The 25,956-nt window shown below is 45.8% G+C and overlaps 1 protein-coding gene across 2 annotated transcripts; it reads left to right on the top strand.

Annotated features, from left to right (window-relative positions):
* Positions 1-445: 445 nt before the first annotated feature.
* MAPK7 (mitogen-activated protein kinase 7) lies at positions 446-25,956 on the top strand. Of its 2 annotated transcripts, none has more exons than XM_029606859.1 (7): positions 446-652; positions 8,370-8,602; positions 12,532-12,697; positions 13,632-14,779; positions 15,897-17,095; positions 23,331-23,458; positions 25,667-25,956. In XM_029606859.1, exons 2-7 carry the CDS (start codon positions 8,383-8,385, stop codon positions 25,818-25,820), a joined length of 3,015 nt encoding a protein of 1,004 aa, XP_029462719.1. In that variant the 5' UTR covers positions 446-652; positions 8,370-8,382; the 3' UTR covers positions 25,821-25,956. The 2 variants fall into 2 exon arrangements, with proteins under 2 accessions (XP_029462719.1, XP_029462718.1); XM_029606858.1 differs by lacking the exon at positions 446-652 and adding an exon at positions 1,611-1,897.

Here is a 25,956-nt window from a genome sequence, read left to right as displayed (position 1 = left end):
ACTGTGGATCCTCATGGGGCTCCTCCCCGTGGGAGTGGTCATCACCACAGTACCCAAGAATTCACTCCAACACCTCAAAACCATAACACTGTATAGCTGTTCCTTTCGTTGCTGTTGCAGCAGATATAACTTGTCCATCGTCTTTCTGCATTTGAAATTTGCAGCATCTCCATAATGGCTGCATGGACTGGGAAGGCTTTAGAATCCCCATCAATATTGGGTCCCCTTTTGGGACCTCCTGTCTAGGGCAATCCTCCTCTAGTTTTAGAACATGTGTCAATCAGCTGCCCCAATTCTTCCCCTCTGAAGAGCCTAATTGCTGTGCACCTACCATCTACTGGAGGCAGATAATTACTGATGCATTCCCTGCTACACCAGGCTATATAGAGAGGGACATCAATACAAAACAGCTGTATTCTGCTTCCATCTGCGGGCGGGAGACAAATCCTACTTGTTTGGACTGGTCTGCAGGATGAAGCGGAATATCCATTTTGTGGAAAAAGGTAAAGAAGGTTATAGAGAGCTAAAACAGAAAAGAAAAAGGGAGAGACAGTAAAACCGGAGGCAGAGAACTAAGAAGATCTAGAACAAGCAAGATAAGAGGATAGAAACCAAGCTACAGACACAAAAGCTGGAAAACTGATGTTTAAAGGTACTTGTTCTGGAGAGAATCTCTAAAAATAAAACAAAATCCAAACAATTCTGATTGCAGACATTGCTGCCAAAGGGGAAGTTTCAGGAGTGAGATTTTCAGTGCATACCCCTCCCTCCTTTGTCTTTCCAGAAAAATACCTTATTTACACTTGTGATTAAAGAGAACAGCCGTTTGTTTCCTTTAGCTCTGGGAGCCCCTTGCCTTAATATAGATACCTAGCACGGGGAAAGGTATTTTTCTTGACAAAATTGAAACATAATTAGACGGTTTAATAAAGACGTTTAACAAATAATTAGAACACCATGAAGGTCTGCAAACTTTATAGCTTAGAACTTTAAATTTTTACACAGATTTTCTACCAAAAATACTTTTTCAGGAGTACTAAGGTCTCACCGCCCCATGGCTACTGCGAAACTAGATCTTCACTCACTAGTTTTTACTGGCAAAGTGCAAAAAACAAACTATTCAGAAATACTTTGATTTTATTAAGTCGATGGATACCAATCACAATGGGAGCTCTCGTAGGTACCAGAATGAACAAAAACTTTCAAATTATAGATATTGGAAAGAGCTCTTTCTCTCCTTTCCAAAGTCAGATAACATTAACCAAAACCGGCTCCGTTTCATTAACTCTAATTTCCCACGAGTCACGACTATAGCTAAGATTGCCACTGTTTGTTTCTGAGGACCCTCTGATGCCGCCTCTCCTTGGACCCTAGGTGTCTACGGCATGCCTGATCCGGCAGCTCATTTTGACTCCTAAATCATTCTGGTAAGAGCCCAACCTTTACTTAATGAGTACAACTACCTCGATCTCATTTTGTCAACGATGAAATCGCCTCAACTGTCAGCTTGCCACAAATGAAACCCTGAGCACCCCCGAGCTGGCAGTTCCGCCGCTACCCCCCAGCAAATTTCAGAGCCTCTGCCTCTCTACTGTCATTGATCCGCTCATTTCCTGGTTCAGCCTTACAGGAGGAACCCAGTACAAGCTACGGTACATGCTGCTCCTTTTTAAACAAAATCTGCTGATTCTTCAAACCCCCCAGTAACAGCTGACTTCAGGTCTGTTGCTGCTCATCTCACACGAACAATGCGCATACCGCAGAGCCTCCTTCTTGCAAGTACATACCTAGCAGTTCTCCCAGATTATCTTTATTCAGCTTGTTGTCTCAGATGTAGTCTGTAATCGGCTCTACCACTCTCAGAGCTCTTAAAAGGGGGCCAGCAACCTAAACTAAAGTAAGTTAAAAACAGATACTCCAGTCCCTGGTTACATTAGCGTATTATGTAACTTTTAACTGTGCTATTTATATTTAGTGGGTGGATATCCTTTATTGGCTTATTTTAAATTATTAAGAGCCCCTCTCTGCAATGTTGTGCTTCACAAGGTGGCCTTTTTGTAACGTCGAGCTGTGATGTGTTTGTGTGAAATGTACTGCGTTTAAAATCTTAATTTTCTTATTAAAAACCATGGACTATTAGGGCCCATCTAGTCTGCCCAAGTTAATTCCTGGTATAGTACCATAGCCCCCAGTTAATTTCTGGCTGTCTTTTCATTTTTTTGCAATTAGGGATTTTTTTGGGGGGTCCATGCCTTCTTGAATTCTGCTTTTGCTTGTGAGCACTGAATGGCTCAGGGGAATGGACCCAGCATTATAGAGCTTTTTTACCTCTAAGCCACTAGTTCAATTCTCAGCTAAGTTGGCCTACATGAAATGCTCTGACACAGCACTTTCTCCTTTAGCAATCAAAACACAGCTGCTTATACAGGCCGACGCGTTTGGACGCATTAGCTTTACCCCTTATTCAGTAAGGGGTAATAGCGCGTCGAAAACGCGCGTCCAACCCCCCCCCCGAGACTAATAGCGCCCGCAACATGCAAATGCATGTTGATGGCCCTATTAGTCATTCCCGCGCGATACAGTAAGTAAAATGTGCAGCCAAGCCGCACATTTTACTTTAAGAAATTAGCGCCTACCCAAAGGTAGGCGTTAATTTCTGCCGGCGCCAGGGAAGTGCACAGAAAAGCAGTAAAAACTACTTTTCTGTGTACCCTCCGACTTAATATCATGGCGATATTAAGCTTGCCCGCTCTCCCGCGAACTTTACTGTATCGACCTGATAGTGTTGGAAGTTTCAGCAAAGCACCTTGCTCACTCTCTCTACCCTCCTACCCAGCATTTCCCTCTTTTTCTTCCCTCCCCTCTGCCCCCTTCACTATGTGCCCTGTATCCTATTTTCCCCCACTCCTTGCCTTGTATCCCCACAATCCTTTCTGTTCCCCGAGTCTCCCTCTTTCTCCTTTCCCTGTGTGCCCCCTATCACTTGAACTACATAAGTACATAAGATTAGCCATACTGGATCAGACCAAAGGTCCATTGAGCCCAGTATCCTGTTTCTAACAGTGGCCAATCCCAGTCACAAGTACCTGACAGGATCCCAAGGGGTAGACAGATTCCATGCTGCTTATACCAGATATAAGAAGTGGATTTCTGCAACTCCACCTTAATAAGGGTTTATGGACTTTTCCTCCAGGACCTTGTCCAAACCTTTTTTAAAATGCAGCTACTCTAATAGCTTTCAGCACATCCTCTGGCAACAAATTCCAACGCTTAATTATGTGTTGAGTGAAAAAATATTTTCTTATTTTTTTTACTCAAGGCATAATTAAGCCCTAGGTCTTGCTATTTTTCTCCCCCCCCCCCCACACTACTTGCCTGGCACCCCCCTTTCACCCTCACTTCCTCCTGTCCAGCAGAGGGAGTCCCTTTTCCCCAAACCCCTGTCCAGCAACAATAGCACTCTCTCTCTTTTTGCCCCTACAATCTGTTGCACAGAAGTAGGCCCTTCTTTGGCTACCCTCTTTGCCTCTGCCAAATGGCAGCTTCTTCCCCTCTCCTTATTTCTTTTTCTCCTCAGGCTGCAATGCTGTAGATCTTTCTGTAGTGGTGGCAGCAATCGCTGAAGAAACTTAAAATCAACACAGGGCTAGAGAGCCACGAATCAGCCTCCACCTTTCTCCTGCACAAGCTTATTCATTGCAGTATCCTGAAAATCTGAGTGGCTGGGGGTCCCCCAGAACAGACTTGGGAACCACTTTCCTAGGTCTTTAAGCCTTGTGCACCTTTTCTCAATTCATTTTCAGGCTTATAGGCTCCCCCCTGAGTTTTTATAATTAAACTCAACTGTCATTATGTCCCTACCACAACTCTTCCCAGGACAATTTTAAATATTAAACTTTGTCTTGCAAAATATGTTTCAGAAATCATGTCACAGTGTCTGATGAATATCTCTTCTGTGATTTTCAGAAACAGACTACAAAAAAAAAAATCCCAAGAAATATCTAAATTTATCAGTTAAAAGATATTCATACTACATCGGTTGAAGGCAATCTCTGAAATGGCTGGCTGGGTTGAACTGGAATTTTTTTCCCTTTTCTACTCACCATAGGAAAAACATTCAAATTATGTTGTCATTTCAGTTACAATGGTACAAAGTCCCTCGATTAACAAGGCACTTTGTGACGTAACACACAAACTCTGCAAAACGTCACTCAGAAACTATATAGCAAGCCTGCCATACCAACACAGCATTAACTCTCAGACTCAAACAGAACAGCCCTGCACAAACACTGCAAATATTCCACCTGGGCCTAACACAGACCTTCTAGTGGGAAAACATAACAAGCTGGATTACTGCATATCCTTACACAGAACACATAGGTAAAAGTAGCCTTGCTGATGATGCCCCCTTAACACCCAGGGCAGCTGATCCACTTGCCCCTCCCTATGGTGGGCTTAGTCTAATTCCGGAATTTGTGATAGGCACATGATGAGAGACGACTGTAACGACTGTGTTATCTTTTCTGTCAGTTCCACTGGAAGGCTGTTTGAGTTTCTGCCACCCTTTCAGTGCAGACTATGCAGTACCACCCCACAATATATAGCTATAAGCAACAGAGTGTGCTGAAACTATTTTTTCCCCATGTTGATGCTTGTGAATGTGCCCTGCAGGAGAAAAGATGAACTGGGTCTAAGCAGTCTATAACTTTGTTAAATAAAATGGGACATGCACTGTTGTATTGTGAAGTTGTCTTGATGTAGTCATCTGATGCTATTTTGTCAATAACTGTTTCTCAAAAGTTTGGAAGAATCCCAGACTGCCAGTGGTGGTAAATCAGAATCCACTCATCTCTGGGTGAAACCAAAACAAGGACAGAATTGAAAATAGGAATGATATTTATTATTCAGGTAATGTCTCCAAACTGGATATTATGGTAAAGGAGAAAAAAGCACAAGAATAGCATCGTTGATAGAAATACCGAGCAACTATTTTGTGGGTCATATGGAAAAAGAGAAGATCCTCAAGTACCCAATGATGTAGAGTCCAAGAAAATGAGTCAGAAAGATACAGAAATAAATAAATAAATATTGGGTGCAACTAAGCCTCGTCAAAATGAACTTTCAAATGCATCTAAACATGTTGCTTTGTGCAGAACCTCCAGGGTCGCATTCTCTAAAACACTTCCTGTTCCACATGCAGGACCCCCAAAGGCAGGCAGAGCTCTGTAGTTTCAACGTGGGGATTAGGCGGTGGTGCAGGAAAGAAGGCTTTAGTTTTGTTAGGAACTGGGCAACAATTGGGGAAGGAGGAGCCAATTCCAAAAGGCTAGGCTCCCCACCTTAACCGGCGAGAAACAGAGCTGCTGGTGCAAATGTTTAAAAAGAAGAGAGATTGCGTGGCTGAGTGGTCACACGAGAAGGGGTTCTGAAGGGGATGGGAGGGAATGGTGGGTGAGGTACCCTTTTTTGACTCTTCATTCATATAAACGTAAGGAATATGATTTATCTTGTTGTATATGGTTTATCGACTTTGCATTCTATTGTCTGTTGTTCTTGGTCATTGCCTAAATAGATCTTGAAAAAAAAAAAAGGAGAGCAGCTTTTAAAGCAGAACATGGGGGAAAGCTGATAGTTGTTCAGTAGTGCAAAGTTTGGAGGAAGGTAACTTCGAAGGATAGGAACAAAACAGAAGCTTATATGACTGACTACATGTATCAAATCATTAAATAAAATGCTTAAGACATTTCTGTTCCAGCTTGCTTTCATAGATGCTGTAGGATTTGCTGCATATTTTTGTATTCTGAGAGGCCATAGGGTTCACCTCTGTGAAATTTCTGTTGCTGGCTGTTATTCTGAGTGACTTGGGGCTAGTCCTATCAATTCTTTTTTTTTTTTTTTTTTTTTTTTTATCATTATTGTCTTTTCTGTAGTTGTTTGCTTATGTATGTGTTCACTTGTAAGCTGCCTAGAGCTATGTTATAGGCAAAATGGCTTCAAGGTTTATGGGCTGAGGGGACTGGGAGGATGACAGTGTTACCCACAGAAATAGGAGAAAGGGGGGAGGTGGACTTGGAGGGAAAGATAAGTTCTGTTTTGGCCAAGTTAGGTTTAAGATGGTGGTAGGACATCAAGGGTGCAATGTCAGAAAAGCAGGCTGAGGTTTGGTAATGGATTCCTGGTGAAATTTTTACTGTATAGAGAGAGATTTGAGAGTCATCAGCGTAAAGATACTGAAAGGCATGGGACATCAGAGCTTTGAGGGAACAGGAATGGAGAGACAAGAAAAGAGGTCTCAAAATAGAGTCTTGAAGCACACTTAATTGATAGTGGGATAGCAATGGAGGAGGATCCACTAGAATATGCACTAAAGTGCAATGGGAGGGGTAAAAAGAGAATCAAGACAGTGGAGTCCCAAGTGAGTATAGAGTATCAAGGAGAAGGTGGTGATCAACAGTGTCGAAAGCAGCGGACAGATCAAGGAGAATGAGAATTGGGTAAAGTCCAAGAACAGATCACTGGAGATTTTTGCAAGGACTGTTTCTGTGGGATTTAGAAGGTGAAAGCCAGATTAGAATGGATCAGAATGGCTTGAGGGAGATGGGATAATGATTAGCAGGCAGGTAGTGAGATTTCTTTGACAAGTGATGTAATCACAGCATGTGTTGAAAGCAACAGGAGCAGTTGCAGTGTGGAAAGTGATAGAAGATTTGACAGATGGAAGAGGTGACAGCAGGGGAGACAGAGCTAAGAATCTGGGTGAAAATGGGGTCAGAGAACAGATAGTGAGTTTGGAGGAGAGAAAATGAGTAGTTTCCTCTTCTGTGATTTCAGAAAAGGAAGAAAGGGTGGCAGGGGCAACAGGAATGAAGTGGAAGAGCGGGTGGTAGAGTTAGAGATGGCCTGGTGGAGAATTTAAGATTAATCTTATGTGTACCTTATCAGGGAAGTAGTCAGCTATAGCCTGGGCAGAGAATAAAGGAAGGGGGATCAGAGGCGAAAGTGGTTTGAGGAAGGAGCTGAGCGTGGCAAAGAGATGACAAGGTTTGGAGTCAAGGGAGTTTGTCAGATAGTCATATGAGTTTTGCTTGGCCGGTTCAATAACAAACTGGAAGGAGGTCAGCATGAAATCAGTAGGGGCACGAGATTTTAACCAGAGATGCTCTGTAGAACATGCACAATAACGTAGGGCCCACATTCTGGAGGTGAGCCAGGTGAGTTTGGTTATGCCTTACAAGATGGAGAAGGGAAGATGCAAGCGTGTCGAAAGCAGAGGAGAGTGCCTGGAAGCAGGAGAAAAGCTCCTTGCTTCCTGGCACTCTTCCCCTTCTCCTTTTTCCAGCTTTATTTCCCTTCCCTTAGCCTTTCCTATATGGCAGGGGCCAGCCTCAAGCTGTAGTGTCTCCTCGACTCCACCAGAAGCTTAGGCAGCTCTCTGTTTCTCAAGGCCCGAGTTTGTTGTCTCTCTCCCCAGGCCTTAGGCCTTGAATAGCAGTGGTAGCAGCTACGTATGTTTCTTCTTGGGCTTCAGTTCTATATCATAGAGGAAGCAGCAGCAGCCGCCATGTCTCTGTTCAGGCTCTTATGATGGCAGACCTATTTCTCCCCAGCTGACGGTGATGGCACCATCTGCATTTCTTCCTGGACCCCACTGGTAGCAGCAACAGCAATACCAACTGTAACTTGGGCCTGCCTGCTGGTGGCAACATTTCTTAAAACATTCTTCTTAAAATGTCACATTTTAAGCACCCAGGCGACCTGGTGCCTGAGATTTCTCCTGCCTGCTAAGACTGTCCTGTTCTTTAAGAAATTGTCCTATGTCTTGCTTAAGCAAGAGCAGAAGGCACACGCGCTCTGCTTTTCAGTCTGGGTGTACACAAAACAAGGATTGACTATTCCATGCATGACACACACATGGGCATATCCAAAATGTTGAAATGGGGGGTGCATATGGTGTGGTGCATCATCTTCCTACTCTTACCCCCCTATTCCTTCCCTCTCTTATTTTCACCCCCCTTTCTCTGCCATGTCCCTTTGATCTTTCCAGATTCTTTTCCACCTATATGCTCCCCTTTCTCACTATCTTCTACCTGGTTCTCCTCTGTCATCTCTCCTAAAGTTCCTTTCCCATCTTCTTCTTGCTTACACTAGGACCCTGTCCACCTTTCACTGCCCTGAGATTCTCCTCCAGCTCTCCCTCTCATGCCCTATATTTTGGGGATATGTTAATGGTCCCCCTCCCCCCCCCGTTTCCTGATGAGAGTTGGATAGGAATGAAGAAGACGAGAGATTGTCTCTGATGGTTTCTCGATAATAGCCCGATGACACAAGAGAGGTTATACGTGACTGGATAAAAGTTTCATTTGTTACAGGACGCTGGTTCCAATGGCAGAGCCGCGGAAGGCCGAGAAAGAGGAAGGGGGCAGAGAGCAGCAGAAGCAACAGGAGCAGCCTTGCCACCACTCCACTGCTGCGAAGAACCTCGCCCTTTTGAAAGCACACTCCTTTGATGTGATCTTCGACGTGGGCGAGGAATATGACATCATTGAGACTATCGGCACAGGTGCTTATGGTGTCGTGTCATCCGCCCGTCGCCAGGATACAGGTGAGAGCCCTGAAGTGCCTTCCCTAACAAGTACAAGGCAGACTGAGTAACCTGTCCCCCAGCTGCTAATAACAGCTCACTGTGTTAAAGCTTTTGGGAAACAAAATATGTTGATTGGCATTCTAGTGGGCACCACTGTAAGAGGCAATGAGGATACTTATATGCATGGCATCTTGGAGGTGACCTTTTTAGACCTTGTTACTGTCCATGTTGTATGCTGAGATAGAGTAACGAAACATGAACCGTGGAGGTGGAATTGTAGTAATGAGAAACATGGAGGTGGATGTCTTATATAAAATTGCACAGAACAATAGTGTCTTATGCTGAGGTCTGTGGTAGAGAATGGGAAGAGAACTGAGGCACTGAGAGAGAACGTGTCTCATAGAAATATAAATAAGATAGCAAATAAGGACCATAAGGCCCATGCAGTGCACTGATATTACTTCTTGTTGCAGCTGCTATAGACTTCTTTCCCCCCCCCCCCCCCATTCCATCCAACTCATCTCTGGCTTTTTCTTCACCTCTCTGGAACTAAAGATCCTCTGTGCTTTTCCCATGATTTCTTGAATTCTCTTACTGTTTTTTTGTCTCCACCGCCCTGACTGGGAGGTTGTCCCATGTATTTACTGATCATTTTTGTGAAGAAATATTTTCTATTGCTCCTGCGCCTTACCTCATGATGTTTTGCTCTATTGAAAAATGTTTGTTTCCTCTGAATTATTTCTTCTTACCTTTGAGGTATTTGAATGTCCCTCTCGAATCCATCAGCACTCTCCATTACATTGTTTAAGTAGTGGAATATTTTAACACTGGAGTTCTACGTCCCAAGCTGTAACGTGCACATTTAAGTGTGACACAATGGCACATTTCCCCTTCCTCCAGCAGCCCCTAACGACCATCCCTACTCCACTTTTCCCTGTCCTGCACACATAAGCTTACTAAAGCAGGGGCCAGATCAAGGCCTGATAATGGCTGTAGTGGCAGCAGCATTGACTTGTTAAGATGAGCAGAATGGTCAGCACATATTCCTCTGCTAGGCCATGCCTCCCAAACAGATGCCAGAAAGTGACAGGCTCTGGGAGAGCAACATGTGCTGACAATCCAAGGTGCCTTTACAATCCCATGCTTCTACCTCTGCCATCAGACCTTGGACCAGTCCCTACTTTACTAAGCTTATGTCCAGGGGGCAGAGGAAAGTAGTGGAGGGGGTTTTGTTGAGGGTTACTTTCGACGCTGGATATCTTTTTCAGGTGTCTGAGCCTAGGCTCTTCACCACTCCTGGTTCCTGCCCAATTGCTCTTGGTTTTTTGTTCAACGATGCATGCACAAATATACGTGCTTATGGATGGACAGACAGAAGGACACAGTGTCAACAATAGGTGCTCTTGCTTTTTTGTGACACGTGCCTAAAAAAAAACCAAACAGAACAATAAACGATAGCAGAGAACAATTACCGTAAGTACCAATAATATGCTTTTATTAGCTGTCTTTCATAAATCTTACAAACTTAGCAACCACAGATCTAAAAACAATGCCATGAAAACTTCCTTACCAAAATTAGATTGCTGTATGTAGTCCCTTGAATGGCCAGTTCCTTCAATAAAGCAAAGAGGAAGGCGATCTATGATAACCATCAGGATGAAAACAAAAGAATAGATGCCGGATGTCCTTTAAACATATTTATTATGGTGGAGCTATGTTAAAAAAAATGCCTGACTCAGCCGAGCTGCGCCACTATTTGAGTGGCTGCCTCAGGGGCTTTGATTGTTGAGTTTGGACCTTGTGTATTCATAAGCCAATCTTATTGTAATACATCCGCAATGGGGACATATCATTTACGCCGTAGCCGGATGTGTTCTCTCCACTCGTCTGATTTCTTCATCAGAACCCCATGTCACGGAACTCGTGCCTCAGAAAACATGGGCGTCCATCAGCTCCAGAAGGAACTAACCCGACCGCAAGGAAAGACCTGGGTTTGCTCTTCCTTTTGCGACCCAGCAGGCAGGGTAATCAAAAAAGAGGAGAAGAAGCCAGATGCAGCTCACCACGAGGCAGCCATCTTGGATCCCCCTCAAAAACTAATTCATCAAATTTGTCTGGCGGCTCAATGTGAGATTGCTTTCTATTGAAAGCAGAAAGAAGTTCCTCAGTTAGAAAACGTCACACAAAGACTGTCTAAGATTTACTATCTTAATAAATTGGCAGCTATATGACAAAAGCATTTGAGTAGATTTGAGATCTGGCAACCTTTTATAACATTGGTCCCTTACATAAGGGACCAAATTTCAGGGGGAATTAACAATGTTTCTAGTTGAGATTCTTGAAGGTCTTAATGTATTCTGCTGGTTCATCCTCTTTCTGAATGTGATGGTTCTAGTTAGGGGTGGGGAACACAGGGAAAGGAACTTTTTGAATATCAAAAAATATGCTTGTGTTATACTTAAAGGTTTTATGTACATCTGGTAGTTGAATCATGCACTGTGATTGATAACTAGTCTTTGTTTGCTGTGAGGGGAAGATGAATTAGATGGGAGTTATTTATTTATTTATTTTTAGATTTTTATATACTGGTGTTCCTGTATGGAATCAAATATGTACTGCTGTGGTTTTTTAAAATTTTATTTTCTTATATTTTAATTTTACCATGGGCAGCTTCAGTGGCTCACCTCAAAGTTGCTTCTGTTGAAGGCATTTGCAAAGCTGCGACTTGATATTCTGTGCACACCTTCACATCCCACTACTATTTGGACAGCATGTCAAGAGGTGACATAGTTTTAGACAAGCAGTTTTGCATGGCCTGTTCACTCAGTCTACTCTCCACTGATGGAGATCAGGTTGCATTTCAGTTTCACTCCACTGTGTAGGCCTGGGGGAATTCTGCGCTACTGCAGAAATTCTGAGCAGAAAATAGCAGAGGAGACCCCGGTATGCCGTGAACGGAGCACATCCCACATGTGCTGCAGGATGCGCTCCATTCGCGGCGAAGATGGAAGGCCCCTGTGTGCCGTGAACGGAGTGTGTTCCGCTAGCGGTGAAGATGGAAGGCCCCAGTGAGAGAGAATGTGTGTGAGAGAGGAGAGGGAGAGGTTAGGGTGAGAGAGAGCAGGAGGATGTGAGAGAAAGCATGGGCGATAAGAGAGCGGGGCGGGAGGAATGCTTGAGTGTCGGTTTCAGAGAGAGGGAGCCTATATGAGAGGAGGGGGTTTGGGGGAGGGGAGTGTGAGAGAAAGCATGGGAGGTAAGAGGGGGGATGCTTCAGTGTGGGTTTCAGAGAGAAGGAGCCTATATGAGGAGATTGTGAAGGAGTGTGTATGTGTGTGAGAGATCGGGAGTTTGTGTGTATGAAAAAGGGATTGTGTGTATGTGAGGGTTCTAGCTTGTTTGAAGGGATTGTGTATGTGTGAAACAGCCTGTGTGAAGGGGTGTGTGAGAGAAACATAGATAGCCTGTGTGAGGATGTATGTGTGAGAGAGGGAGCTTGTGTGGGTGTGTATGCAAGAGAGAGGGCCTGTATGAGGGGATGTGTGTGTGTGAGAGAGTGAGGGAGCCTGTATGAGGGTGTATGTATGTGTGTTAGAGAGAAGGAGCATGTATGTGTCAAACTGTTAGCACAGTGGTTTAAAAGAGTGTGACCTCCACCTCCCCTTTCTTTTCTACGCTAGTGTATACATATTTTGGTCCTTTAATATCATTTCTTAGATCTTACAGTATTAACTGTGCACTGTTTTGGTAGCCCTTTTCTGAACTGCCTCTTCTCTTTTGAAATTATTTTGGAGTTAAGGCCTCCAGAATTGGACATAATACTCCAGATGGTGTCTCACCCCAAAGTCACACACACAGGCAAAATTGGATTGTATAATTGTAATGTCATTTTGTTGTTGTGAGTTCAATATTTAGTTGTATCCATTTTTTCTCCCCTCCACCCCCAGGCCAGCAGGTTGCCATAAAGAAAATCCCAAATGCCTTTGATGTGGTCATGAATGCTAAGCGCACACTGCGGGAGCTGAAAATCCTGAAACACTTCAAACATGACAACATCATTGCAATCAAGGACATTCTGAAGCCAACAGTCCCCCTCAGTGACTTCAAATCTGTGTAAGAATTGGATCATAAGTGAATTCCGTCTCTGTGTTATAGTGAGAAGGAGGCAGAAAAATGATGGCTCAGGAGCCTAAAGCCTATCCAGTTAGTAAAGGAAAGAGGAACACAGTGAAGCAAAAGTCCTTTTCTTTTTTTATGTTACTGTGTCACAGCATGAGGGAGGCAGATAATGGACTATAAGTCCTTTAATTTCTGTGTTAATAGTAGGAGGGTGGGACACAATGGACCATAAACCCTTTCTTTCTATGTGTTACTGTGTTGTAGTGGAAAGAATAGGGAACTGTGGACTGTAAACAGGATTCCTAGCTTTCTAGAAAGCTGCAACTGCTGCAAACTCTGATCCTAGCTGTGGAAAAACATCCCACCCTCAAAGTTTCTGCTGCCACTGCCTCCTCCTACACCACTCTGTTTTCTGTGTGAGCCATGCAGCCCAAGCTGCACCTCCATGTTCTGATGATAAACTGTAGTAGCTTAGAGTTAACTGCTTGCATGGTAGACTCATAGCTGCATGGTGCCTGTGAATTAGGGAGGAAGAAGAGACTGATAGGAGACGGACAGTTTTATAAAGAGAGCAGAATGAAAATTAAAGAAAAATGCAAGAGAAAATTATAATGAGACATGAAAGGAAAAAAAATACAAGAAATCAACTAGTCATACACAGCATAGATTGGCAAATATTTTATTTTTAAAATAAAAATAATTGAAAACATAGCAGTAAAATGCCTGTCTTTATGCTTATTTAGTGTATACAAATGTGCCACTATATCACCATAGAACTTTCCAAGACTTGCAGTAGATTTTACTCCTGAGCTGCTGCAGGAGAGCACAGGCCTAATTCACGAGCCCTTTCTCTGTGTTCTTGTGTTAGAAGGAAGGGTCATAATGGTCTATATATCTCTTAGTAGCTGACATTTCTTCTTTCATCCAGATATGTAGTTTTGGACCTTATGGAGAGTGACCTCCACCAAATCATCCACTCCTCTCAACTCCTCACCCTGGAGCATGTCCGCTACTTCCTGTACCAGCTCCTACGTGGGTTAAAGTATATCCATTCTGCAAATGTCCTCCACCGGGACCTGAAACCCAGCAACTTACTTATCAATGAGAACTGTGAGTTGAAGATTGGGGATTTTGGCATGGCCCGGGGACTCTGCTCCAAGCCTGAGGAACACAAGTACTTCATGACTGAGTATGTGGCTACCCGCTGGTACCGGGCCCCTGAGCTGATGCTCTCTCTCCACGAGTACACTCGGGCCATTGACATGTGGTCTGTGGGTTGCATTTTTGCCGAGATGCTGGGTAGGAAGCAACTCTTTCCAGGCAAGAACTACATCCACCAATTGCAGCTCATCATGACAGTCCTGGGGACACCATCTGAGAAGGTAATCCACTCCATTGGGGCAGACCGGGTGAGAGCCTACATCCAGAGCCTGCCCCGACGACAGCCAATGACCTGGGAAAGCCTCTTCCCAACTTCAGATCGAAAGGCATTGGCCCTTCTGGGCCGCATGCTGCGCTTTGACCCCCGGGAGCGGATTTCAGTACCAGAGGCTTTACGACACCCATTCCTTTCCAAGTACCATGACCCAGACGATGAGCCTGACTGCGTGCCAGCATTTGACTTCCATTTTGACCGGCCAGCATTGAGCCGGGAGGAGATCAAGGCAGCCATCGTGGCAGAAATCTTGGACTTCCACGAGCGGCGGGAGGGCATTCGACGGCGGATCAGCTTTGCGCCACAGCTGCGGGCAGCAACCAGTGGCGGCAGCACCCTGGGACTGTTGCATGTGTCATCCCCTGTCTGTGCAGATGTCGACATGCCCTCGGCTGGGGATGGGACAGATTTTGTCATGGAGTCGCTGGCCACCACAGCACAGCCAGAGACGATTGATCTCACCTCGCCAGTGGAGGATGACCTTTCCTCGGCACCCGCTGGAGATGGCACTGCCACCATTCCTACCACAGTGAAGGTGGAGCCAGAGATGGCACCCAAGAAGGAGGGCACCATATCAAATGACACCAAGGCAGCGCTGAAGGCAGCCCTGTTGAAATCAGCAATGCGGAACAAGAATAAAGGTGAATGGTGTGGTTTAAAGTATTTTCTTCTTGGCAGTGATAAAAATGTAAACATGATCCTTACAGGTGCAACTGCTCTATGAATCCCAGATCAAGTTTTTTTTTCAGTTTCCTAGTTAAATATTCCTTATTTATTTATTTTATTTATTTTATTTAGAGTTTTTATATACCGGCAATCATGAAAACATATCTTGCTGGTTTACATAGAATGGGGGTGCAATAAAATACATAGAACTTAAGAACAAAGAACTAGAACTGTGGTGACAGAAGGTACAGTTACATTTAACAAGGTGGCCAAACTTGGAGTAGGAAAAATAGAAAAGAGGATAGAAAATGGTTAAACAATATACAATTTAAATGTAGTATACAAAATAGATAAATGTTATAAACAAACGGCAAGGTGATTTAGGAGTTATTGGATTGTGTCATTGAGTTGTGTCCGGAAAGGCTTGCTTGAATAACCAAGTCTTAAGTTTTTTCCTAAAATTTGGGAAGCAAGGCTCCTGTCTGAGGTCTGTAGGAATGGAATTCCACAGTAGAGGGCCAGCTGTGGAGGTGGCACGATCTCTTACGGTAATGTGTTTGGTCGTTTTCGCTGGGGGAACCAGGAGGGAACCTCTATATGCATCTCTGGTAGGTCTAGTGGAATTATGTACTTGGAGAGGGAATTGGAGATCGAGAGTGGTGAGTTGATGTATAGTTTTATAGGTGATAGTTAATGTTAAACTCCTTGTTACTACAAAGTGACAATGGCATGAAAAGTTCAGGCTTTGTTTTGCTTTGCTTTTTTCTAAATAATTGGCACCATTAGACAGTAAAAATGGAGTGAGATAGTCCTGGGACATGAATGCTAATCCCAGGCTTTATCACTTGCTCTGTATGTCTTTGCTACAAATGATTTTATTTCCTGTGCCTCAGTTTTAATCCCATCTCTGCCACTCACTCTGTGTGATCTTGGCTCAAGTCACTTTATCTCCCTGTCATGGCTAATAATATTCCTTTTTGGATGCTGTCATGCTGTCAAAGATCCAGAAATTTGTTGCCAGGCCACCCCAACCCGGTGATGTCTGTATAATCTAGAAAAATTATATATTATTTTCTCTTATCTTCTTTCCAGATATTCCTAGCTCCATCTCGGAGACGACAGATGTCCGGAAACCAGTGACAGCACAGGATCGGCAGCGAGAGCGGGAAGAGAAGCGTCGGAGGCGCCAGGAAAGGGCCAAGGAACGGGAAAAGAAACAGAAGGAGAAGGATCTGCGGAAGGCGGAGGGCTTTGGCGGGCTAGTGCTCAGTGAGAGTGACAAGAGCCTCCTGGAACGTTGGACCAAGATGGTCGATCAGAGCCAGGCACCAGCTTCCTGCCACAGGGCCCCTGCCACTCAGAATGGAGTCGTGGCAGGGGACGCCCAGCCAGCCCACAACACGCACGCTGCAGGCACTCAGGTCCCACCAGAGGAGAATGGGCAGGGCCAGAAACCAGTCTTGCTGCCCAGTGGCACGGCTGCTTCACTGCCACTGCCAGCTAAAGTCTCAGATGCTCCTGTAGGCTTTATTGGTTTCCAGGATAAGATGGTGAACAGCAGTGGTGGTGGACAGAACATTTCATTGGCTCCAGCGGTGAAGGAGCCAAACTCACCTCCAGGGGCAAAAGTGTCTGTGGCCCTTGCACAGCCTGGTCCCCATTCAGGTGCTGGGCAAAATCTGGTTCATTATTTCCAACCTGGGCCTTTTCCCCTTGCAGGTGGCACTCAAATGCTTGTTGCAACACCAGTGCATCAGAAACTAGTAGCTGCTACCCAGCCTGCCATCTGTGCTGACTTGGGAGTCAATTATAGCACCAGGCCAGCTTTTCCATCTCATTTTGGTGTGACCACCTTCAACTCATGGACTAGCATGTCCCAGACTGTTCCAGCAGTGGCTTGTCCAGAGAACTGGGCAGTCCGTAACCCTTTGCCCCAGCCAGCCCTGCCTGCTACTGATCCCATGAAGAGCAGTTATACTGTGCTACAAGATGGTGGTGGAGCAACAGAGAGCAATGTGGTTTCTGGAGGGCTGGGGAACTTCTTGCAGAAAGGGCCCCCAGAATTTGTCAACGGAGAGGGATCACAGTTGGATCAGCCTGTTTTCCTTCAGGACCACGGCCCCTCACAGCTTAAACCCACCCTGGAGCCATCCCAAAACTTAGCTGGGAATTACCCCTTGGCACTTAGCCCGGAGCTGTCACAGCCAACTGGCTGCATTTCCTCTCCAGACTCTTCAAATTCTAACTCTCCAGATATTACTCTGGTGACCCACCAGCTATCCAAATCTCAGGTTCCTGATGTATTCTTACTTTTGGGTGGGTGGGTGAGAGAGAGAATTAGGGTCATTGGGGTAGCTGGAAGCAGGTAACTGCATGTTAGGCTGCTGGAATTTTTTTACTCTGTGCAATTTAAAAAAACAAAAAATATAGTATTTGTGAAAGAGAGGATTTGAAGTGACCACAATGCACAGCTCCTAAATGACAGAGAGGTTGATATTCAGCCACAGAGCGGCTACTTAAGATAGATGGATGTAGCTATCCAGCTAACTTAATGGGAATATTCAGCGGCAAGGCCATGCTGTTGAATATTCCCGGCTATCTTAAAGTTAGCTGGATAAGTATATCCAGCCAACTTTAGGACAGCCCTACAGAGTGACCAGAGTTAGCCGCATAAGTTAAGCGGCTCACTCTGACCCTCCTGGAAATGCCTCCCGCCTACCCCTGGAACGCTCCTGAATTATGTGGCTAAATTCTAGATGCATAAGTTATTATGTGGCTATAATTTAGCCGCGTACAGCTTTAAATATAGCCGGCTAGCATTTAGACTGATAACTTTTCAGCTCCCTGTACGTACTCGGATCAGCCCAGACTTCCAGCAGATGGAGACAGAGAAAAACTTGAAGGACACCCCTGTAAGTAGGATGCGCCACCTGCAGTCCCTTCAGTATTTCTCTGTCTCCAGCAGATGAAGGTGACAGAACCTGCAGTCCTGGCTAATTGATTCTAAACAAGGGGGAAAAAAAAAGAGAGTTGCAGTGACAAGAGTCCTTTAAATTTGTTTGGCTGAAACAAAGTTTCAAAAAAAAAAAAAAAAAGAGCCGGGCCTCCCGAGGAGCAGAGTCATTTCTCCTTGGAGGTAGGCCTGCCGTGTGCTTTGCCCTTCACTGCAATGTACCAGGAGCAGCAGCCGGTGAGTGACTGGGGGGGATTTACCAGTGGGCCAGCCCCTCCCCCACTGGCCCAAAGACAACCGCAGCTTGTTCTCTGGTGAGGCCAACGCGAAAAAAAAAAATAGAATTGGAACGTGTTGTTTTTTGCAGCTGTGCTGCTTTTATCCAGCCTCCCAGGCTCCGGGGTTTATTTTCGCAGCCTCCCCTCCTTGTTCAGCACAGCAATGCCGTGCGCTTTGGCCTGCAAATCCTGTGGGGAGCCGACAGCACGGCTCTCTAGAGATAGTCTCTGCGCCCAGTGTCTTCCCAGGGGTGAGGGCCCGTCAGCGGGTGCAGCTGGCGGCAGGGGGAGGCAGGCACATCGGTCCCGAGGTGCGGGCACCCCGATGCTGCCTCGTGGTACTCAGCCTGCCCCGCTCCCGCGGAACGCAGGAACAGCAGCCATTTTAGGAGCTTTAGATGCTGATGCAGACAGCTCAGCAGGGGAATGGGATCTCCCTCCTCAGTTATTTCCGCAGAATTTTTGCCCCGGGTCTCCTCATGATTTATTTCCTGCTTTCCATCCTTCTTTGGGTATCCCCCCTCGGGAAAATTTAAAGGGCCTGCATCCTTTTTCGGCTGATTTTATTTTACTATTACATAAGGCTTATTTAGCGAGCCTTATGCCCATGGGAGATCCTGTGCCCCTTCCGGGGCGGCCTAGGGATTGGCCTCTCCTCCCATGTAGGTTCCTTAGCCGGATCCTCCTGAGGTCTTCTGGATTAAGGTGGTCCGGGAAGGGTCCAGTTCCAGGACCCAGGGGGCGGTGCCGCTGGCGTATCCGCCTCAGGCGGACATGGAAGATGATTCCGAGCGTGTGGCCCCGGTGGAAAGGGATGATCCTCGGGTCCTAGGCTCTTTTGTAGAGATGAGTGGGAGCCGATGATTCCACATGTCCTAGTGGAGTTGAGCATACCGGCTTGTCAGACGCCGACACCTCAGGATCAGGGCACAATGGATCCGGTGCTGTCTGGTCTTCGTCCCCCGGCTAGGACTTTTCCTTTTCATCCTATGTTGCTCCAGCTAATGTTTCAGGAGTGGGATTCTCCGGAAGCTAGCCTTTGCGTAGGCAGAGCTATGGAAAAATTGTACCCGCTGCTGGATGACTCTCTTAACCTCCTTAAGATTCCCAAGGTTGATGCGGCCATATCTGCAGTCATCAAGAGTATGACTATTCCTGCCCTTGAGGACCCTCAGGATCGTAAGTTGGAGGTGCTTCTCAAGCGTATCTTTGAAGTGTCAGCTCTGGGGGTTCGAGCAGCCGTTGCAGTAGTTTCATGCAGCGTGCGAGTCTCCAGTGGGTACAACAACTCCTGAGTGCCAGAGAGCTCTCCCCGGAGGAGTCTGAGCAGGCTGATCATTTGGAGGCGGCGGTAGCATATGGGGCGGATGACTTGTACAATCTCCTTCGTACGTCTTCGCATACTATGGCTTCTGCGGTGTCAGCCCGCAGGCTTTTATGGCTCCGTAATTGGTCGGCTGATGTTTCCTCCAAGTCGCAGCTGGGTGCTTTTCCGTTTTGAGGGAAATTACTTTTTGGAGATGATTTGGAGCAGCTCATTAAGTCCTTGGGGGACAATAAGGTGTACAAGCTCCCGGAGTATAGGCCAAAAGCTTCCAGAGGTTTCGGCCCTTCCCGGTCGCGTTTTCGGGGGCAGTGCTGTTTTCGCCAGTCTAAGCCAGCTCCGTTTGGCCAAAGACAGTCGTCCGGCAGGTCGCAGACAATGGTCTCATTCCTTTCGGGGCCGTAGACCCACCCGAGACAGCGGTGCCACAGGGGCGATGGGAGTCAAGTCCTCCCAATGAAATAGCGCTGGCCCACTCCCCTGTTCCGGTCGTTGGGGGGGCGGCTGTCCCTGTTTTACGAGGAGTGGGTCAAAATAACGTAGGACCATTGAGTTCTAAACATTATAGAACAAGGCTACGCCTTTGATTTTGCTCGTCCCTTACTTGATCTATTTCTGGTGTCTCCCTGCGGGTCTCTGGAGAAAAGGCGCCAGGTGTCTCTCACGCTTCACCGGTTGTTGGACCTCGGGGCGGTCGTTCCGGTTCCTCTGAACGAACTTCGAACCGGCAGGTATTCGATTTATTTTCTGATTCTGAAGAAGGTAGGATCCTTCCGTCCAATTTTAGATCTGAAGAAGGTCAACAGAGCTCTCAGAGTGCCCCGTTTTCGTATGAAGACGCTACATTCCGTAATTACCTCCGTCAGAGCAGGGGAGTTTATAGCGTCCCTCAATTTGACGGAAGCGTACCTGTACATTGCAATTCGGAAGGACCATCAGCGGTATCTCTGGATTATGGTCCTCGGCAAGCATTACCAGTTTCAGGCACTTCCCTTTGGGCTGGCGACCGCTCCATGCACATTTACCAAGGTGATGGTGGTCATGGCAGCGGCTCTCCGTCGCCAGGGGATCCTGGTCCATCCCTACTTGGACGACTGGCTCATTTGAGCGAAGTCAAAGAAACTATGCAAGGCGGCGGTCGCCAGGGTGGTGCAGAGACTTTGCGCTCTGGGTTAGATCATCAATGCGGACAAGAGCCAGTTGTCCCCCGCCCAGGTCCTGGATTTTTGGGGGCAAGATTCGATACTCTGATTGGGAAAGTCCTTCATGATGCAGGATAGGATAGACAAACTCATGTCGCAAGTTCGGCGTCTCTTGTCCCTGCCAGTTCCCAGGGCGTGGGACTATTTACAGGTTCTTGGTTCTATGGCGTCTTCTCTGGAGTTGGTCCCATGGGCTTTTGCTCATATGAGGCCGTTGCAAAGGGCTTTGCTCTCACGTTGGGACCCCAGGTCGGAAGCTTTTCAAGTTTCCTTACCCCTCCAGGAACCGGCCAGATCCAGCCTAGTTCAGTGGCTGACCCACGAACACATGTCCCGGGGGATGGATCTGGAGGTCCCTCAGTGGACTGTTGTGACAACGGTTGCCAGTCTTTCTGGCTGTGGGGCAGTTTGCCAATCTCAGGCAGCCCAAGGCCAGTGGACGCAGCAGGAAGCACAATGGTCCATCAATCGTCTAAAGACCAGGGCAGTTTGCTTGGCCCTGCAGAAGTTCTTGCCTCTGGTTCATCGTCTGTCAGTGAGAGTGCTCTCCAACAATGCAATGACAGTACCATATATCAACCAGCAGGGAGGCACAAAGAGCCGCCCCATAGCGGTGGAGACAGACGAGCTCATGGCCTGGGCAGAAACTCATCTGCTCAGGATAGCGGCTTCATACATTGCCGGGGTAGACAAACGTGCAGGTGGATTTTCTGAGCCATCAGAGACTGGATCCCGGACAATGGGAGCTGTCAGACGAGGCGTTTGCGTTGATATCTCATCTCTGGGGGATTCCCTGTTTGGATCTACTAGCGACTCGAGGGAATGCCAAGGCGCCGCGCTTCTTCAGTCGCAGATGAAAGCATAGAGCAGAAGGGGTGGACGCTCTTGTCTTCCCATGGCCTCACAACATTCTGCTCTACGCATTCCCTCCTTGGCCTCTGGTAGGCAAGGTCTTGAGAAGGATAGAGGCCCATCTGGGAGCCATGGTTCGTGGATCTCCTCAACCTTGCAGTGGATGGGCCGCTCCATCTGGATCATCTTCCGAATCTCCTGCAGCAGGGTCCAGTATTTTTCGACCAGGTGGATCGCTTTTGTCGAGCGGCTTGGCTTATGAGCCGGTGGCAGTGGGGAAAGAAGGGGTATCCGGATTCGGTGATTTCCACTCTTTTACGGGCTCGCAAAACTTCAACCTCTCTTACATATGTCAGAGTCTGGAAGGTTTTTGACTGTTGGTGTAGTAGGTCGACTGTTTCCCCTAGGCGGACCTCGATAAGTCCACATTCTAGCCTTCTTGCAAGAGGGTTTGGCAAAAGGGCTAGCTTTCAGTTCTCTCCAGGTTCAAGTGGTGGTGTTAGGATGTTTACGTGGAAAGGTGGATGGTGTGTCCATAGCGGCTCATTCGGATGTGGTTCGTTTCTTTTGGGGTGCTAAGCATTTGCATTTACCACGTCGAGCTGTTTGTCCATCCTGGAGTTTGAATTTGGTCCTTAGGACGTTGCGTGAACCTCCTTTTGAACCTCTCAGGTGCGTCACTCTGAAGGACCTTATGCTCAAAACGGTGTTTTTGGTAGCTATCTGCTCAGCTGGGAGAATTTCGGAAATTCAGTCCCTATCTTGTCGTGAACCTTTTCTTAGGTTTTCATATTTTGGCGTTTCTCTTAGAACCGTGCCGCCCTCTCTGCCTAAGGTTGTATTGGCTTTTCAAGTGAACCAGTCCGTTGAGTTGCCTGCGTTCCCGGATTTGAATCAGAATTCTCCACATGCTCGTGAATTGAAGCATTTGGATGTCAGGCGGGCTCTGATACGTTAATTGGAGGTCACTAATGATTTTCCCCTGTTGGATAACCTTTTTGTCTTGTGGAGCGGTCCCAGGAAAGGGCATAAAGCTTCCAAGGCTACTATTGCCTGGAAGTTGAAGGATGCTATTGCTTCAGCATACATATGTCACGGACGAGCAGTTCAGAGCAGAAAGTCAGTTGATTTCCCCTCAGGGGATCTGTAGGGCAGCAACCTGGAAATATTTGCATACCTTTGCTCGGCCTTACCTTTTGGATGTTTGGGCTCCCGACTCGTAGAGTTTTGGCAGTGGAGGCTTTCTAGGTCCCACCCCATGTAAGGCGGCTTGGTTACATCCCAGCAGTCTGGGCTGATCTGGGAATGTACAGGGAAAGGAAAATTGGTTCTTACCTGCTAATTTTTGTTCCTGTAGTACCACGGATCAGCCCAGACACCGCCCAGTTTTTTGATTCCGCTCGACAGATTATCGGTTTTTTCCTGTCATACTATAGCAGGATGAAGATTTCACATTTTGTACATAGTTGAGTCTCCGAAATTTGGTTTAACCGTTTACATTTTTGGATTCCTGTTACCACCTTTAATTCAGCTTTGATATTGTTTATACTGAAGGGACTGCAGGTGGCGCATCCTACTTACAGGGGTGTCCTTCAAGTTTTTCTCTGTCTCCATCTGCTGGAAGGGAGGCCTAACCCAGCAGTCTGGACTGATCCGTGGTACTACAGGAACGAAAATTAGCAGGTAAGAACCAATTTTCCTTTATCCGTCTAAATGGCTTTTGGAAAAACCTTAGACTGTTTTAGAAGGAAAACAACAATGGGTAGAGAAAGAAGGTGTTTTGCAATCACTTATGACTACAACTGTAAACAACGGAAACAACAGGCAATACTTCAGTTTAACAGGTTCACTCTGAGTGGGGAAGGTAGAAGAGAATATTGGATCCTTGTCCTAAAATTGAGATTTGATCTTTTCCAGGTGGAGGACCTGTTGCCCCCTGTCTTCTCGGTCACCCCCAAGGGGAGTGGAGCTGGTTATGGGGTGGGGTTCGACCTGGAGGAGTTTCTAAACCAGTCTTTTGAGATGGTGGGGGACAGTCGGGAGAGGTAAGTGATATCATTATGGGGAGCAAGGTGGGAAGATGGACTTTCCCTTGCCCATCTCCATGGGTCCTTCTCTGTTTTCCCTTTCTAGTAGACATAAGGCCAGATGTACTAAAGATTTCTCTCATTTTGGGGAAAATGCTTAATATATCTGGTCCTTAATCATATGTCCCAACTCCAACCAGCACTGTAAAACTGAGGGAGCACCACCGGAATCCTAGTTACCACAGAAAGAGAGACCGCAGCACCCCTGGTATATCCAATATATGAATACACTATGAACAGCTGATTAAACTGCAGCATCCAGAGATGCAGGGTATGTTTATATAGCAAGAGCAGGTTGAAGAGTAAGCTCAGAGGAGACAGTGGCATCCACAGACATCCAAAGTATGATACAGCTTGAACAGCTGAAGAATGACTTTCGGGAAGGAAACTTATTAAATATTTAATTAAAAGAATTTCTAAGCCGCACACTCTACAGATCTTGGTGACTTAAAAAGCAATGTACATAATCAAATAAAGTACATAAAACATCACAAATATAAAAACTGATCGAACAGTATGTTAACACATCATCCAACCTGTCTCGATAGAGGATATGACCACATATTTTCAAATGCTTTCATATATCTGTTCAATTCATTTTCAAAAAATTAGACCATTACTTTTTTGGATTTTATTCCTAGATCTCAAAACATGATTACCCTTTGAAAGCAGCTTTCAATAACCAGGTTTTCAGTGCTATTTTAAACTCTTTAATATCAATCAAGGTGTGGAGTGAAGCGGGCATGGTTTTCCAGAATTTCGGCCCTGCTGCTGATATTGCCCTAACATGTACCAACCCTCAGTGAGCCTGGTATATTAGACAGATCGTAATGAAAGCTGAGAGTATATAGATGCAAGTTAGCACTCAATCATACCATTTCAGGACTATGAATAGTCCTTTGTATCAACGTGTGTACTTTATAGTGTATTCTATAATGAATAGGAAGCCAGTGAAATTCTCAGAGTACCGGGAGTTATATTATCATACTTTCAAGATCCCTTCAGAACTCTGACAGCAGAGTTTGAAGTAACCATAAAGCTCAAATATGTGTCACAGGAATTCCCAAGAGCAGCGAGTTGCATTCATCAAAACTGTTAAATAAAAGGGTTTTCAAGGTAAGGTGAAAATTGTTGGGTTTAAGATAGTGTTTAATTTTCTTTAACCTAGTTCTTGATATGAGATGACATCTATAATTTTCCATCAAGGGAAATACATAATTCTCTGACCACTGATATTTCATATCCATTAAATCTAAATGGCGGTAGGACTTCTATATTGAGCCAATGTGACAAATATAGAATCTCAGATGGATTTAATGATAAATGATTGAAACATAACCACTTCTGGATAGCATCAAGATAAATCCCCAGTTCTTTCATGGCTGAAGAAATAGAATATTTAATGGGAAAAAAACATCTGAATTTCATTGTGTATTCTAATCTCTCCAACAGCTTCCATAATGGGGATAACTATATGTTGAACAGGGTAGCGGAAAGTGTTGAACCTTGAGAGACCCCTTTAGTCATATCAGTCCATCTAGAACTATGGTTGTTCAATACTACTTCATACTTTTGCTTCTTCAAAATCAGTTAGAACCAATTTAGGGGGTCATTTTCTATAGTTTTCGTGTGCGATAGCTAGATCGGGGCAGAGTCGGCACAGGAAGGGGAGGAGTTGGGGCAGCACTGGGGCGGACGCGTCGAAGACATCGCTGACGGTGAAAAGATAAGGCCCCTTATCGCCACCAGTAACGTGCCCAATAGCATCACCTTTCACGGTGGCACTATTGGTTTGTGAAAGCCGGCAGCGATGGCGCCGTGGTGGTGCTTTCGCTGCCAACTTTCGCAAGCCCGCCCCCCACTTCCGCCCGATTCACCTAAGGCCTGTGATTTTAGAAAATCCAGGCCTTAGAGGTTGATTAGAGACTCCCAATTCAATCAATAGAGGAGTACCCTTTACAACTGTATAATAAGCGTTGACAAAGGTGCCAAATAAATATACCAAACCAGTTTAAAACAAGAGAAAAAAATGTCTTTAAACAAAGGAGAAAAGAGACTAGGAATAAAAGGAATGGAGCCAAGAAAGAGTTCAGTTGAAGTTTTAATGGTCAGGGTCTTGACTTAGGTATCCCACTTACCCACCTGTTGCTGTCTCCCCTTCCTTAGCCATGCGGATTCTGCCCCCCTCTCGGCCTCCCTCCTTGAAGATTGGCTGGAGGTGCACAAGATGAACCCAGCCGACATGGAATCACTACAAGAGGAGCTGCAGCTGGGCTCTCCCATGATCCTGTCTGACATCCCAGACCTGCAGGATGCCTAAAACTGCTAAAGAAAGACTTATGCGTGTGTGTGTGTGTGTATGTGTATGTATCTGTATATATGTATATAAATATATAATCTCATCAGATTTAAAAAAAAAAAAAAAAGAATTTTTAAGTATTTATAAGGAACCAGAC

This window comes from Rhinatrema bivittatum, chromosome 6 (genome assembly GCF_901001135.1).
Source record: "Rhinatrema bivittatum chromosome 6, aRhiBiv1.1, whole genome shotgun sequence".
NCBI lineage: Eukaryota > Metazoa > Chordata > Amphibia > Gymnophiona > Rhinatrematidae > Rhinatrema > Rhinatrema bivittatum.
This window is presented reverse-complemented; position numbering and strand designations above follow the sequence as displayed.

What these genes read in the sequence shown, in the direction of transcription:
- MAPK7 (XM_029606859.1), top strand. Translation starts at nt 8,383, where the DNA reads ATGGCAGAGCCGCGGAAGGCCGAGAAAGAGGAAGGGGGCAGAGAGCAG. An exon ending in AATGCGGAACAAGAATAAAG is followed by an intron (nt 14,780 to 15,896) that starts GTGAATGGTGTG and finishes TCTTCTTTCCAG; the next exon opens with ATATTCCTAGCTCCATCTCG. An exon ending in ACCAGCTATCCAAATCTCAG is followed by an intron (nt 17,096 to 23,330) that starts GTTCCTGATGTA and finishes GATCTTTTCCAG; the next exon opens with GTGGAGGACCTGTTGCCCCC.